Source organism: Chinchilla lanigera, unplaced genomic scaffold (assembly GCF_000276665.1).
Source record: "Chinchilla lanigera isolate Chin_1 unplaced genomic scaffold, ChiLan1.0 scaffold00079, whole genome shotgun sequence".
In the NCBI taxonomy this organism is placed as follows: Eukaryota; Metazoa; Chordata; class Mammalia; order Rodentia; family Chinchillidae; genus Chinchilla; species Chinchilla lanigera.
In genome coordinates this window covers 8,508,347-8,523,232 of record NW_004955480.1, presented here as the reverse complement: position 1 = coordinate 8,523,232, position 14,886 = coordinate 8,508,347, and the positions used below count along the sequence as shown (strand labels likewise).

At 47.6% G+C, this 14,886-nt stretch overlaps 1 protein-coding gene across 1 annotated transcript in view; it reads left to right on the top strand.

The window, feature by feature from the left end:
• Positions 1-8,440: 8,440 nt before the first annotated feature.
• Positions 8,441-14,886, top strand: part of Cc2d2a (coiled-coil and C2 domain containing 2A) — a gene marked incomplete at its 5' end in the record, with an annotated part of 110,554 nt that continues 104,108 nt past the window's right edge. The window contains 3 exon segments of the mRNA XM_005402527.2: positions 8,441-8,535; positions 10,934-11,020; positions 12,930-13,053. Coding sequence (XP_005402584.1) covers positions 8,497-8,535; positions 10,934-11,020; positions 12,930-13,053 — 250 coding nt within the window.

Here is a 14,886-nt window from a genome sequence, read left to right as displayed (position 1 = left end):
AAGCATTGTTAATTTCCTACCACTTTGTTTGTAACTCCAAATTGTCTGTACTGTTCTTTTGCTATGTTGTAAAATGTTGACTGTCTGTTAATGTTTTCCTCCTTTTATTTTTAAAATTTAAAAATAAATAAATAAATAAAAATAATAAATAAATATATATGGGTGCAATTATATAAATGTTTCATTAGATAGAGTCACAGTGGCCACCTATAAAATCAGAGATGGAAGAATGCACAATGGCCAGTTGCACTCTGCAGAGCCAGAGGATCCAGCTGAAGGTCGAAGGCTCCCTGCAGAGTCCAGTGCAAGTCCGCCTCAGAAAGCCAAAGGCTCTGTTCTGAAGAGGCTACCCTAGAAGCCTGAAGGAACTGGAGAGAAACATCCAAAGCGATATCCAGAACAGGAGCTCCCCTGAGGAAGAGAAGAGAAGATTTCCGTGTGTTCCTTTTATTCCATCCAGGCTACAAGCCTGTTGGTTGGTGCCATCCACTGTGAGGGTGGGTCTTCCCTCCTCGGTTTGTGCCTATGTGTCAGTCACCCACAGACACACCCAGGGCTTCAGTAATCTCCTAGGCGGGACTTGCTGAGTAAGACAGACACATATCGTAAGCCAGGCAGACATGGAAATGATCATCCCGAAGAACGAAGTTTGTACTCACAGATTCCCAGAAATAGGAACCATGGTGGCTTGATCTCTTTTGCACTGCTAAAACAGAATGCCACACTCTGGGAAACTTCTAATAAACAGAAATTTACTTTTTACAGTTCTGGAGGCTGAGAAGTCCAAGATTGAGGGGCTGGGGTCTGGTGAGGGCTTTATGTTCCCTTGTGGTAGAGCAGAAGGTAAGAGGAAGAGAGAGAGAGAAAGGGATGCTGAACTGGTCCTTCTGTAGGGATCCCACTGCCGCGGTGACTGCACTGATCCATTCATAAGGGAACAGCCCCTCCTTAGGCTCCTCCTCCCAGCACTGTTGCATGGGGATTGTTTCCAACATCTGTTCTGGGGACACACTTGAACCACAGCACAGAGCTCACCACTCAGGCTCACAGGGAAGGGAGAGCGTCTGTGGGAAGGAGACGAGGAGGAGGGTAGAAGGTGGCTGGGGGGAGGGGTGGGGGAAGCAGGTATGTTAAGTAAGGGTAGAGCTGGAGAGTCGGATCCATTTCTGTGAGCTCCCGACTGTAAAGAGTTCCTAGCTGTTTGGTACCTGAGCCCGGGGTGATGGAGGACATGGCGAGTATTGCCCTGGTGTGAGTTTGATAAAGGAGATGGGTTGGTATTAGTTGATTTGTCTCTCCAAGGAGAGTTCATGTCTTTCAGGGGAACCACTTGCTATCTCATAAGAATTAGGTAGCCTGGAAGAGATCACGGCAACAAAGGCCAGAGCTTCAAGCCACAGAAAATAAGAAAATATAGTCAGTGTGTGCGCGTGCATGCACACACACACACACACACACACACCCCGTACTTAGAGCACAGCTTCCCATGGTCTGCTTGCCCCTTTTACTTTTCCATCTGCTTTGCCTCTTCTCCCATTTCTTTTGCTTTTTGGAACCATAACCTTGCTACTCCCCTTCAGTAACTATAGTGGGATTCAGAGAATAAGGAGAGATTAAACTTGTGCATTCAGTCTTCCGTGTCCAGCTGGAAAACACTGACATTCACTGGAGCCCTGAGCGACCCCACAAAGACTTTGCTACTGCTACGTTAGACCTCTGCACGGTCTAGCAACGCTCCTTCATAATTCTAAGTGGCTAGGTTGGATTCTCTTGGTCCTCCTCCTGTAGGCTGTGTTCCTCTGACCTCATAGCACACTCAGATGCCTTGAATAGCAGTAAGCTGTCACTTTAAAAGAAAAAAAAAACAAAAGCTGCAAGTGACCTTCCCTAGGAACGGGTTGCTAAGCTGCCCTGAGACGTGGCTGCGGCTTCCCAGGGAGCAGCTCTGGGTCTCCCCTTCACTCGGCCCTTCCCTTTGGACTCTTCGAAGATTCAACAGCACAACCCCACCGGTCTCTCGCCTCTTCCCTTCTGTCCCAGAAAGCCAGCAGAATCTGCAAAGTGCCTTTTGTGAAGTTCCTTAAGGTAAATCTGTTCTTATGAGGACCAGGGTGTGGCAATGGTTTCCTGTTTTCAGTTACTGGTGTGGAGATTGGCCTCTCCCCGGTAAGCAGAGAGTAGACTGAATGAACTATAAAGGGAGAAGCTCTCATTGTTTGCATTTTCACTCTCCAAAATGAAAACGTAGAGCACTGCTCAGGGCAGCTTTGATTCGAGCTGCGTCTGCCTAGCAGGAAATACAAATCCGGTTTGTCACAATCCCGGAGTGGGAAATCCTCCACCCTCTGAGAAACATGTGCTGCCTCTTGCATCTCTGAGCCTCTTAGTGTGAACTGGTTCAAGGGGAGAAGTAGGACTTACTGCAAACTTCACTTTTGTTGGTATAGCGCAAAGAAAGGGCTCCTAACCACGGGGCTGAGGATGTGGTGTTCTCAAAGAGCCCGGGAAATCTCCTGGCTGTGGTTTAGGCAGATTGTTCCTGTTCTTTAGAAAGAGGGGCTGTGAAACATTAATAAACTCAAATGGGAAATATACATCCATGATCACATTTTTCTATAAACTTTTCTGCACATAAATTCAGTGCCAGAATGAAAAACCTGGAGCTCATTTATGGAGCATCAACAATGCACCAGCAGTATGCTTCTATTTAGAGTGTGCAAAAATGAATTAGACCAAGTCTGAAATGGGTTTGCTGGGAATACAGACCCATAATCTGATAATAACAGCTCGATGAGCCAAATGCCACAAGAGATTTATTAAAAGGTCTGCAGCCATAAGAGTACAGCAGGGTTCCTTCCAGAAAGGGGCTTCCAGCACTTACTCCATCCTGTAAATGCATTGGCTCCGTACCACACAGCGCAGCACAACTATGGCGTCATATGCGCTCTTCCAGGGCAATATATGTTGTGTACCTCTGATTCAATAGCTCTCCAACGCTATCTGTCACTAGCTTTACAATAGGGAAAGCTGTGGCTGAAATAACTTATTGAATTAAATCATACCTGCAAAGACCACATGTGCTACCTGCTAAGGTTTCTGAGACTCAGTAAGATGAGCTGAAATGTGCACTCAGGATGGGGACTCCAGACAGAAAAAGAAAATGCAAATGAGCAGAAGGCAGGGAATCTCAAAACACCACAAAGGAAATCGAAAAGCTCTGGGCCTGGCTGGAAGGAGGCAGGTGGGGATATGGTTTGGGGGGTGGGGGTTGAAGGTGGTAACTAAAGACAGTAGGGGCTTAATGTCCCATCAGGATTTTCTAACTCCCTGCTGTCCCCCAAATTGTTTTTCCCTCCTCAGCCCTTTCTTTCACATTCCCGGTCTACCACCACTTCGTGTGTGTCCCTGTGCGTGTGTATATGTCTGTCTGTCTGTCACTGGGGACTGACCACAAGGCCCTCGTACTGAGCTACATCCCAACCCCTTTGTATCTTTTCTTTTGAGTCTTGTGAAATTGCCCAGGCTCTGGGTTAAATTTGAGATCCTCCTGCCTTAGCCTCTCTGAGCACTGAGATTATAAGCATTTACCACCACACCCTGCTTCTTCTTAGTAAAAAAACCTACCGAAATAGAGAAGCAGGTCCAAGCTAGGCACTTTCCTACACATCTTGTATCACGGAGGTTCTATAGGCTAACCACCCTTTTTGTTTGTTTGTTTGTTTGTTTTTGTTTTTTTCTGGTACGAGGAATAGAACTCACGACCTTGAGCTTGCCAGGCAGGTGCTGTGCCACTGAGCTAAATCCCCAGCCCGCTAACCACCCTTTTAAGTAGATAATATGATGACAATTTTACAGGGGGAACTGTTCACAGAGAAGTGGGAGCACAGCTCCGAGATCATGCCTCTGATAAGTAAAGCTTGAATTTGAACACAGGTCCCTAAAAATTTTTACCAAGTCTTCACTGTTTCTATAAAGGCGTGGTTTCGCTATAATTCTTGTGAATCTCTGCAAGGCTTTAAGGGCCTGCAGTTCAGCTACATTGAGTACAATGCTTCCTCTTTCCTATACAGGCATTCCTTTCCCCTGCACCCCGCTGGCTTCCTGGCTAATCACCCCTCTGGCTGTGGCTGGATGACCCTTTGGTTCAGATGAAGGTGTCAGTACTTTCTCTGAAACTATATTTGGTTTTCTCCCCTCCCCCGAGTAAAATAAATCACTGACTTCACATAGCCTAAGCCCTTTCCCACTGGTACAGGGCTTCCAACTTTCAGTTGTCAATACTCCCAGAGCAGCCTAGGGTAGAGTGGCTACTGATAACCCTGCAAAAGCAAGGATAAATGATGTGGGTGCTGAGGAACGGGCAGAGGGGAGGGCTTGGGAATCGCAGTCCAGACGCCAAAGTCTGAATGCGACAGTCCATCGCTATAACCTTGGGCAAACCACGCAAGCTGTCACAGGCTCAGTTCCCTTGCGCATAAATTGGTGCGTGTACTACTAAGCTGGAAGTGTCAACGGGAGGAATAAAGGAACAGGCATCAAAAGAGAGCACGAACTAGGCGTGCAGTCAATCACAACTCTTATTTTGATGTTGCTGATGGGAATAGATTAACAAGTGCCCCGTGGAAATGATGGTGATAGGCGGCTTACTAAAGTGCAGTAGGACTGATTTATGTTTTCTTAGCCACAGTGTTCATAAGAAAAATAAATTTCAGTGTCATTTCATTTCCTTAGAAATTCATTCAAAGGTAATGAGCAGGAAAAAATGAGGAGAAAAAGGAAATTCTGTTACATTTGTCATGTCTTACTCCTATTTTTTTCCTTCTCTATAAGATTTTTCTTTAATTTATAGAGAGTCATTTTTTACTTACTAAAATATTTCACAGTTCTTTCCTTCTAGCTGGTGATGCGGAGAGTTGTTTATTGGAGAAATCTCAGGTCCTTGGGAGCTTCCTCCTCTTCTCTCCCTGGTCCTCTCTACGTTCTGTTCTCACCTCTGTATTTCCCAGTTGGCTGCATCTTTCCCCTTCTTCTACCTGTTGTACCTTTTGAGGCCCCTGTGGAACACAATGGGTTTTCAGGTGCTTTGTTTTCCTTTAACATGAGAATTCTGCAGGAGGGCCAGGGAAATGTTGAACACCTCAGATGAGCTGTTTAAAAGAGTAACATTTGTCCCTCCCTGTGGCCCTGAATGGTGAGCTATGGTTCAAGTGTGTCCCCTAAAAGCAGCTGTTGGAAACAGAATCCCCCATGCAGCACTGCAGGGAGGAGGAGCCTGAGGAGGGGCCCTTCCTTTATGAATGGATCGGTGCAGTCACCGTGGCATGGGATCTCTACAAAAGGACCAGTTTAGTCTTTCATCTAAAATCTGGATTTCATATTAGGAAGGACTTAGGTGGTGCCAGCCCTGTGCCTGGAATTTCCCCAAGCATGCTCCCATTTAATTTTCACACCATCCAGACAGGACGAAAAGCTTTGAAAGATTCCCAGAACATAGCCACAAGGACACAGCCAATAAGTGGTAATTTGATCATTCGTTGGACAAGTATTTGGTGAGTGTCTATTGTGTGCCACGGTCCAAGGTTCCAGGATAAACAATGAGCAAAGTTCTGCTCCTGCACTCATATAGCCATATTCTAAGGGTGACCAGCAGACACCAACAAATAGTGCATATGTTGATAGGGTGTAAGTGCCCTGGGAAAGGGGGTCGATCGTTGTAAGGTACTAAGAGCGTTCCAGGATGGTGCAGATGGTCAGGAAAGACCTCGCTGAGAAAATAAGAATCCATCAGAGACCTAAGGAAGCGAAAGAAAGAGCAGGAGTTATGCAGATAGCTTGGGAAAGAGAGTTCTTGGCAGAAGAAAGAGTTAAGTACAGAGGCCCAGAGGCAGAAGAGTCAAGTGCAAAATTGATAGGGCCTTGGACGACTTGCAAGAGTGTTGGATTTGACCCAGTTGACGAAGGGCTGTCACTGGAGGATTCTGGTGGACAGACATGATCTTATTAAAATTTCCAGCCCTTCACTCTGACTTCAGTGCAGGGAATACTGTAGGTGAACAATGGAGGAGACAGAGAAATGAGATGGCTCCAGTCCCCGCGGGGAGAAGATGGAGCTTGACCAGGGTGTTAATAGTGAAGGTCCTTCCATTAGAAGCAGTCATCCTGAATACAGTCTGAAGCCAAAGCTGGCAGGATTTCAAAGTATTAAGTGTTGTATTTACCAGAGTTCTCCAAAGAGTTGGACCAGTATGATAGCTAGATGGTGATGATGATAGATGATAGATAGATAGATAGATAGATAGATAGATAGATAGATAATAGATAGATAGAGTTGGATCTGGTGTGCTGACAGTGTGGTATAGTTCAAGTCTGAAGGCCTCAGAATGAGGGAAACGGTGGCGGAACTGGGTTTGAGGCAGAAGGCCTAAGATTCAGAGGATGCTGGTGTAGGTCTTGGGATTCAAAGGCCAAAGAGCCTGAACTTCAGAAAAGGATCATGTCTCAGGTAATTTTTTCACTGCAGGGACAAAAATATGCAACACCCACAAGTTAAAGGCGGAGAATTTTCTTTTGCCTCAGGTTTACAGAGGTTTCAGTTCATAGTCAGCTGACTACAAGGCAGGGCTGCACGGCTCAGGAGCGAGGCAGAGGAGAAACGCTTGACAGCATAGCAGGCAGGAGGCGGTGAGCACCAGCCTTCCTTCTTTCATTGCATTTATAGCCCATCGAGGCTACTGGCCTATTGGTTGGTGCCACCCACACAGGGTGGGCCTTCTCATTACACCAAACCAATCAGTAAATTAATCCATTTATCCCACCCTTAAATCGGTATTCCACACCCAAGATCCAGCCACCTCACCAAAGCCCATAAGCACGTGAGGTTTTGGAGGAACACCTGGATATAAACCATAACATGTCCTAGCTCTTATGGGATGGAGAGAGAGAGCAACTCACCTTCTGTATTTGCTTTCTATGGGTCCCCAGGTGAGTGGATTGTGCTCTTCACGCTGAGGACACATCTTCCCCAACTATCCCCCTCAGACCCACACGCTGCCATCCTTTGGAAACACCCTCACAATTGCACCCAAAATAATACCTTTCCAGATTGCTAGTTATTTTCCTCCATTCAAGTTGATACCTACAGTTCATCACTGCAGCTATGATATGCCAGGAAAGGGTAAGAGAGAAGTAAAGACTTCTGGCCTGAGATGACTGGATTTCTGTTTATTGGGACACAAAGGCTACAGCACAAGCAGGGTCAGGGTAAAAGCCAAGAACTGTGGTTGGAGGTGTTACCCAAGTGATGGTGACCATCAGGTGGTCACGTAGTTGGGTCCTGGAGAGCTGTCTGGACTCGGGCTCTCGGTGTAGGAAGTACATAGCACGGGAAACCAAGAGGCAGGAGAGAGCAGGCAGGTCGGGCTGAACCCCACAACATTCCAGGGTTTGGGGTTGGAAGATGAGGAAAAAACACAAAGGACTGTGAGGAGCAGGTGGGAAGTGGGAAGAGACACTAGGAAGGAACTTACCCCAGGAGCCAGGTGAAGAAAGTACTTGAAAAGGAAATAATCGGCCATTGTCATTGCTAAGTACTTCTGATGAGGTAAAGGCCAATGAGGACCAAGGTGATGCAGGGGCCATTAGAGATTCAACAAGAGCAACTTTAGGGTGTGGTAGACCTCCCTCAAAAAATGATTGGAAAGACGGAATATTTTGAGAAATTTTCTAGAAAGGTTGAAAAAGTAAGCAGTAGCTAGAAAGACAGGCAGAGTCGAGAGAGAGGTTTGATTTTAAAGGAATGGATACATTACAGCACTTTAACACTGACTGGCATGAGCTCACAGGGCAGGAGGAAGTGGCTGTCCTGGTGACTTCAGGGAAGTGGTCCTGATCAGCGCCCTGGCAGACAGAGGTGAGGCGACCCAGGCACAGGCGGAGCAGCTGGCTCGAGGGAGTAGGCCAGCTCACAGGAGCAAGGAGAAACGGAAGGGTGACCAGATTCTGGAGGTGGGGGGGTGACATGAGGGGCACGTGGGTTTCTCTCTGCTCTCGTCTCTCTGTTGGGTGAACACCAAGGTCAAGAGTGAGGAGAGAACAGAAGAGGAGAGGGCTGAGGGGAGAGAGTGAACTGTGATGTTGTCCTTGGGGAGCTGACTCCACAGATGTGCCCAGGATGTGCCACAGATGTGCCCATGGCTTCCTGCCTTCTCCTGCAGTGCTTCTATCTACCTCGCCTGCAGGTACTGTGTTCCTGTGAGCGCAGTCCTCTCAGCCCAAACACTTGGGGAACTGTCAAGCTCAGCTTCACCTTCATTAATGGAAGAAGAATGATGATTCATTGATTTCAAAATGCCTGACTTCATTATTCTTTCTTCTTGCTTTTCTTTTTGTCAGTACTGGGATTCAAACTCAGGACCTTGCACTTGCCAGGCAGGCGCTGTGCCACTGAGCTATATCCCCAGCCCCATGGTTCTTCCTTAGGGACCCGTCAGAGCTGAAATGAATCCCAGGGAAGAAAAAGTAAAAATAATTACAGAGGTAAGTGGTTGTTTACATGCCCCCTTGGAGCATGTGTTTTTTAATGAGAAACTGAAGGCTAACAAGCACGAATTGTATGTGTTAAGGAAACTATTAGATTAAATTTAATAGCACTTCACTGAACCAAGGACAATTTATGAGTCGGACAGCCCTCAAAGCAGAAGAGGTTCAAAGAGCACCTCTCTGCCCAGGGTCAGGCAGCTTTTAAAGATGGGAAACGGAAGTGAAGAAAAGGAACAGAGGAACAGCATGCTTGGTTACAGCTCAGTGGTGCCTGATATAAACCTGAGCTGACCCACTGACTGCCTAGCACTGACAGAGACTGTTATTTGTTATAATATGTACTCCTAAGTTAGTCTTTCAGTTACTTCACATACTAAGTTAGGTTGTTCTTCATTCAGGAAAGACTCCAGGTACGGAGGCATCCTCAGGCCAAGATTAGTTTCCAGGCGTTCGTTTTCAGGCACATAGTAGAGAAGGTGAGGGTGACGCAGACCCATAGGCACCCGGTCTGTCTTGTCCCCAAATGCTCTGAAACTGCTGTCCCCATGTCATGGGCACCATACAGCAGCTCTCATTCACGATCTGTTTCTGGGCCCTGAACAGGACGATTCCCTATAACTTTCAGAGTGAAGGTCACAGTTGCAGATTACACTGATTACATTTGCTAACCAAACACTCTCACAGAGTCTTGCAATTTCTGGCTCACGGTGCATGAAGACTCACTAACGCCCGCCCAGACCCCAAGAAGGGAGGCCACGTGCAATTTAGAGACTTAGCCGGGCATGGTGGAGCACGCCTCTAATCCCAGCACATAGGAGGCTGAGGCAGGAGGATCATTGTGAGTTTGAGATCAGCCTGGGCTACAAAGTGAGCCCAGCCTGAACTGCATAACGAGACCCTGTCTTAAAAAGACCAAAAAGAGACTGGGGAGAGGAGAGAGTGTACCTCTCAGTCTTTGCTACTCCCAGGGCTCACGAGCTCACTGGTTAAAGACCAAAGACAGGGAAACTGCGCTGTTTCCAAGGGAACGCTTCAGACATCCTCGGGAAACACATTAGAAAAACCACACAGATTAACTTTAGGTATAATACTAAGCACCTACAAACCACAAAGATCTATATTTGCCTATTGGTGCACGAAACACGTATGTTCTGGGTCTCTAGTCCCTAGAAATTCCACAGTGACCAAAACCCGGTGCCCGCATGGAGCGTCCATTTCATCGCATTGCAAGTTCCACTGGACAGGGTTCCAATGATCAAAGGTGAAACATTACTGGAAAGGAAAAGATGGCCTAGAGTTCTCTTGAGTCTGTTCTAAGCCAATAAAAACAGGTTGGTGTGAGAGCCATACTTGCACACCTCAGTGTTCCCATTATCCTGTCATTAAGTTGGCACATCCCTGAGCTAAGGGCACTGCATCCCGTGAGCTCTGAGGAAGAGGGAGGTCAGCTCCCAAGGATGAGGAAAATCCACCCCAAAGCCATGCTCCGACAGACTTCAGCTCTCTCCTCCGCAATAGGCCTGGCCTCTCAATCTACACTCAGCCGCCTTGAAACCTTATCATGTCATTAAGATCCAGGCTTTGTGTTCTAGTATAAAAGCAACATATTTAGAAAAAACAACAATTTTAGAAAAAGAGGTCTCATGAGTTCGTTTTCCCAGGGAGAGGTTCAATGTTTATCTTGTCACTTCTTGTTTCCCCAGAGAAGCTTATGCTCCCCAGTCTATAAAACTCTAGGACGAGAAAACCACAGCTTGAATGCTTTTGAGATTTCAGCTCTGATATTTTATGTTTAAAATGCGAAAAAGTATAATGTGCAAATAAAATGACCTTTGCGATTTTCCCATTTCAAAAAGATTTGCCCAATTTTCCTCTGCGTTGAAATTCTCATGGTGATTTTACCAATAGGTACTTTATTTTCATTATTTCTTACCTGCTGGTAAGGCTGGGAAGAAGGGTGTGGAACCCCAAGTATGACGCTGATGTCTGTCCTGGGCTATGGCTCCCCATCTGTCATGGCAGATTTCCTTGTTAATTAGCTGCCTTTCTTCAGTGGTGCGTGGGAAGCATGTTATACCCTTTCCCGAGCCCCCAGGCCCTGGAACACAGGAAGTGCTCAATAAATCTTGAAAGCATAAATGCAGAACTGCAACAACAGTGCTCCAATATCCTATTTACAACCATTTCTCTTGGATGCGAGGATTCAAGGGCTTGTCCTTTTGAGGAGTGGATGATACTGGCCACTTAAATTGTGTTCACTGTTCCTTCACTCCCACTTGATTTCAATCCGTGCACCTCCGAGGTCATCATGGTGTTTTCAATTCTAATACTTGAAATCGTTTCCTGCTTCCAGTCTTAAGATTCTCTCCCCTCCGCCCTTTGCATTTGAACAAAGGAATCCACTGAAAATGACAAGGAGGCGGATGATGCGGGAAGGCGGAAGAAGAGCTCAAAGGTTCAAAGACAAAGAAGAAAGAGACAGGTAGGTAGTGAAGGGAAGCCGCGCCTGTGGACGGCCTCAGTGATCTGCAGTCCCTGCACCGTCAGGGGACACAGGATCTGTCAGGAGGGGACAGCGTCCCTCAGTGCTCTGGGGCCTGTGATGCACGTGCAGAGGCAGGCCAGTGGGACCCTGGAGCGTGGGACCCTGGAGTGGGGCTGCTGGATGAACCTCCTGACAGGGCTGTGGTTTCTACCTGGAGCATTTTCCTTTAAGTTCCTTCTTAACTCCCGGGAGAAGTGAAAAGGCGTGGACAAAGCGTGGTCGGTGATTTCACCAAGGTCATGAATGAGGACAGGCAGTAGATGGCAGTGCAGGATTACAAATCCCAGGGAACTCCCTCTTTCTTCACTCCAAGCCCGAATTCCATTTCCGTCTGAGCCAGTGGCCAACCCCTGGCTCCGGGGCTGCTGGCTGTCCCTCCCTCGTCTCTGCAAGAGTTCCTCTTTAGGCTGGGACGAGATAAACCTTTGCGAGGTAACTCTGTAGCCGCTGCAGAGAGAGGCTGGGAAGGGGCTCCTGGGGGCAGGACCAACCGGATGCCAGCTAGGGAGGGAGGGGGAGAGGGGTGCGCCATCTTGAGCCAGCAGGCGCTGGGTGATGAGGCTGCAGGAGGCGAGAGGTCGAGGAGAAGAGGGGAGGGCACCCAGGGAGCCCAGCAGGCAGGAGTCCTCCCTCCCAGGTCCTCCAGGCTCAGCACCCTCTGCTGGGCAGAGCCTGCCCCTGTCCTGCAGGCCGGGATGAGGCGGTGCAGAGCAGGGCTCCGGAGGTGTGGGTGCTGCCCAGCCAGCAGTCAGGAGAGCCAGTCTCTGGTTGCTCTGGGGCGACCTGTACCCTGAGCTCTCACCCTTTCCTCGGGGTCAGCGCCCTGCTGTGCATACTTGGTCAGGGGATGCTGAGGTGGCAGATGAAAAAGTTTCGCACACTTAGGTCTGAAGTCACAGACATAGTGGGCTGTGGGAGACCCAAACTACTCCTGACTGCGCAGGATGGAGGCTGGGATATACCAGCTCTCTGCATAGAGCAGTTACCTGCCCGGAGGTACAGGTATCATCCTGTAACCAGCGCTGGAGCCTCGATTCCTGGGATGGCTTTGCTGAAAGGCCCCAGGCCCACCCGGTCCTCGACTGCAATCAGAATCGCAGTGCTCCACACCACTCCTCCCTGTGGAAACATGTCCCTTCTTTACAGAAGGAAAAGCCACATGCCCGGAAGTTAAGTAACTTGCCCCAGCCCACAGCCAGAGTTTGACAGCTAGCCTTGTCTGCCTGGCTGGGAGGCATCCTGGCCATCTCCCTGCTTGTTTTCCTCCCCTCAGAGTTTGGGGAAGACACTAGCGGCTACTCCCTGGGGCCAGCAAAGTGGAGGTGACAAGTTAACAGTTTTTCCCAATTTATTTGGAGTTAGGAATGAATTTTTTGATTGTGATGTTTTTCTTTTTTTTTTTTTTTCTCTGCAGCCACTCTACACATTTTACATATAGAAGTGAAAACAAGTATCTTATTTTGGGATGCCTCTGTAATTTTACAAAAACTCCCATTAAAAAAGCTCAGGGCTGTGTCAGGTGTTGTGGCACATGCCTGGAATCCCAGCATTCAGGAAGATGAGGCAGGAGGATCTCCAAGAGTTTGAGGCCAGCCTGGGCTGTATCGTGAGTTCAGGCCTAGCCTGGGCTGCATAGTGAGACCCTGTCTCAGAAAACCCCAGGGCTGGCACCACTTCCTGGGGTGAGAGTCAGGGTGTGACTGCCCACGGTGCCTCAGATGACTGGGACAATGGTTGTCCCAGTGAGGGACACCATCCTTTTGCTGGTGACCCACTTCATCCCCAGTGAGGAACTGAGCCGCCTGAGGGCCTGGACACCTCTGAACCTTTGATCTTCTGTCCACAGCCACCAACAGCTGGCCCCAAGGAAATGCTGTCAGAAAAGGCCCATGGTGGCTCCCAGCAGGAGCTGGGGCAGGAAGAGCCTGAGACGCACCTCTTGAGTGTGCCAGCCCGGCGGGGAGCTCGCGGTAAGTGTCCCTCAGTTCTGTCCAGATGGTTCTTATCAACCACCCACTTAAGCTCAGCACAGGGCTGTCTGAGGCCTTTCGGGGGATGTTTGTTTGTATGTTTGTTTCAGCGCTGGGGATTGAACCCAGGGCCTTCACACTGAGTATGACCCCAGGCCATTTTGTTTTGTTTTGCTTTTTTTTTTTCTTTTTTTAAGACAGGGTCTCACTAAGTCACTAAATTGTCCAGGTTTGGCTTGAACTTATGATCTTCCTGCTTCAGCCTCCTGGAGTGCTGGGATTACAGGTGTGCACCACTATGCCCATTTTAAGGACTTTATTTCTCATGCATGGCACTGCTCCATCCCACTTTATCAAAACTCTGTGTGGTTTTAAAGGATAGTGTTTGTCTAAGAGACAAGATGTACAGTTTTTGGAGTGTGTTTCTATGAATGGGTAAGTTAGGAAGCGTTCACTGAAGCAGAAATGGTGTGGATAATCCAATATGTAGCAATCCAAAGGAAGATGACATGGTCAAGGGAGACATATACGTCAATGGACTGGGCTTGACTCTGATGTTGGAAGAAGTAAGACAGCTTTCTGGGACCCTAGGTGATCTTGTGGCTTAGGATGCCAACACCCCCGTACACTCCCCTCCCCCTCCAACAACTTCGGTCTCTTTTCACAGTACAATGGACATCACGAATTATTTGCTCATTATAGAGAAAACCATTGCCCTTAACTCACCGCTCTTCAGGGAATGTGAGTTGCTGAGAAGTGCGCTATGTTTGCACCCCTTACCTAACTGTTACACTGCCTCAAACCGTTGCAAGTGAGAGGATTTTGGAAACCAGCTGAGCTAAACTCCAGCCCTGGGGGACAGTTTGCAATCTAAAAGCGGTGATACAAGGAGAGCTGTTAGGAATTAGTAAGAACAGAACCAGAATGTGGCTGTTTCTTTTTCTAAAGACTCAAAAGTATTCACTCCTGAAGCTGACAGTTTACCTTAGCTGAAGCTGCTGTAACAAAATACCATCCCCGAAGTGGCTTCACAATGGAATGTGTTGTTTTCCTAGCTTTCATAGCTCCTCTTCCAAGACTTTCCCACAACTAGTTTATAAACACTGTTTACCTGCGTTTTCCCAGGTGAAACTTCGAATCCAGTCTAAACAAAATTGATGCCCACGGATTAATGCTGAGAAAGCTATGGAGCTCTTTGATTTATATGGCAGACAGACAAACAGAAGACAGATCTGACAACCTCAAACTCAGAACTTAAGACCATGTTTGGGGCTCGTCAGCCATCTGGAAGGCACTGCTAAGGTCTTTACCTGCATTATCATTTAAGTATCAGAACAGTCTGACTGTCAGAGATTGTTTTATTGATTAGAAAAGTAGGTCTAGTGGGAATCAATAGATGTAAGTGATGGAGCAAAACCCCACCCCTCACCTGCTGACCTCCAGAACTCGTGCACTCCCTTACTGCACTGTACCCCTCTGCACCAGCAAACTTAACCCTTCTGCTCTTTAGAGCTGATGCTTTCAGTTGCCCATGAAAGACACAGTGGCAGTGCTGTACCCCAGCAGCGTTCTCAGGGACCTGTGCAGGACCTGTCACAGGAGATGTAAAGCCAGTTTAGTGTTCACAATATTTTTGATCCAGCTTTTCCTCACTTTTTTCCAAAAGCAATGGCACTCAAGGGGATGGTTTTCCTGACTTCCCTACCATACACATACAGTAGTCCTTTGTCTGTTGGGTTTGTTGTTTTTTTAGTTCTTTGTCTTTAACTACTCAACTTTCTTTCTTCTTCTTCTTCTTCTTCTTCTTCTTCTTCTTCTTCTTCTTCTTCTTCT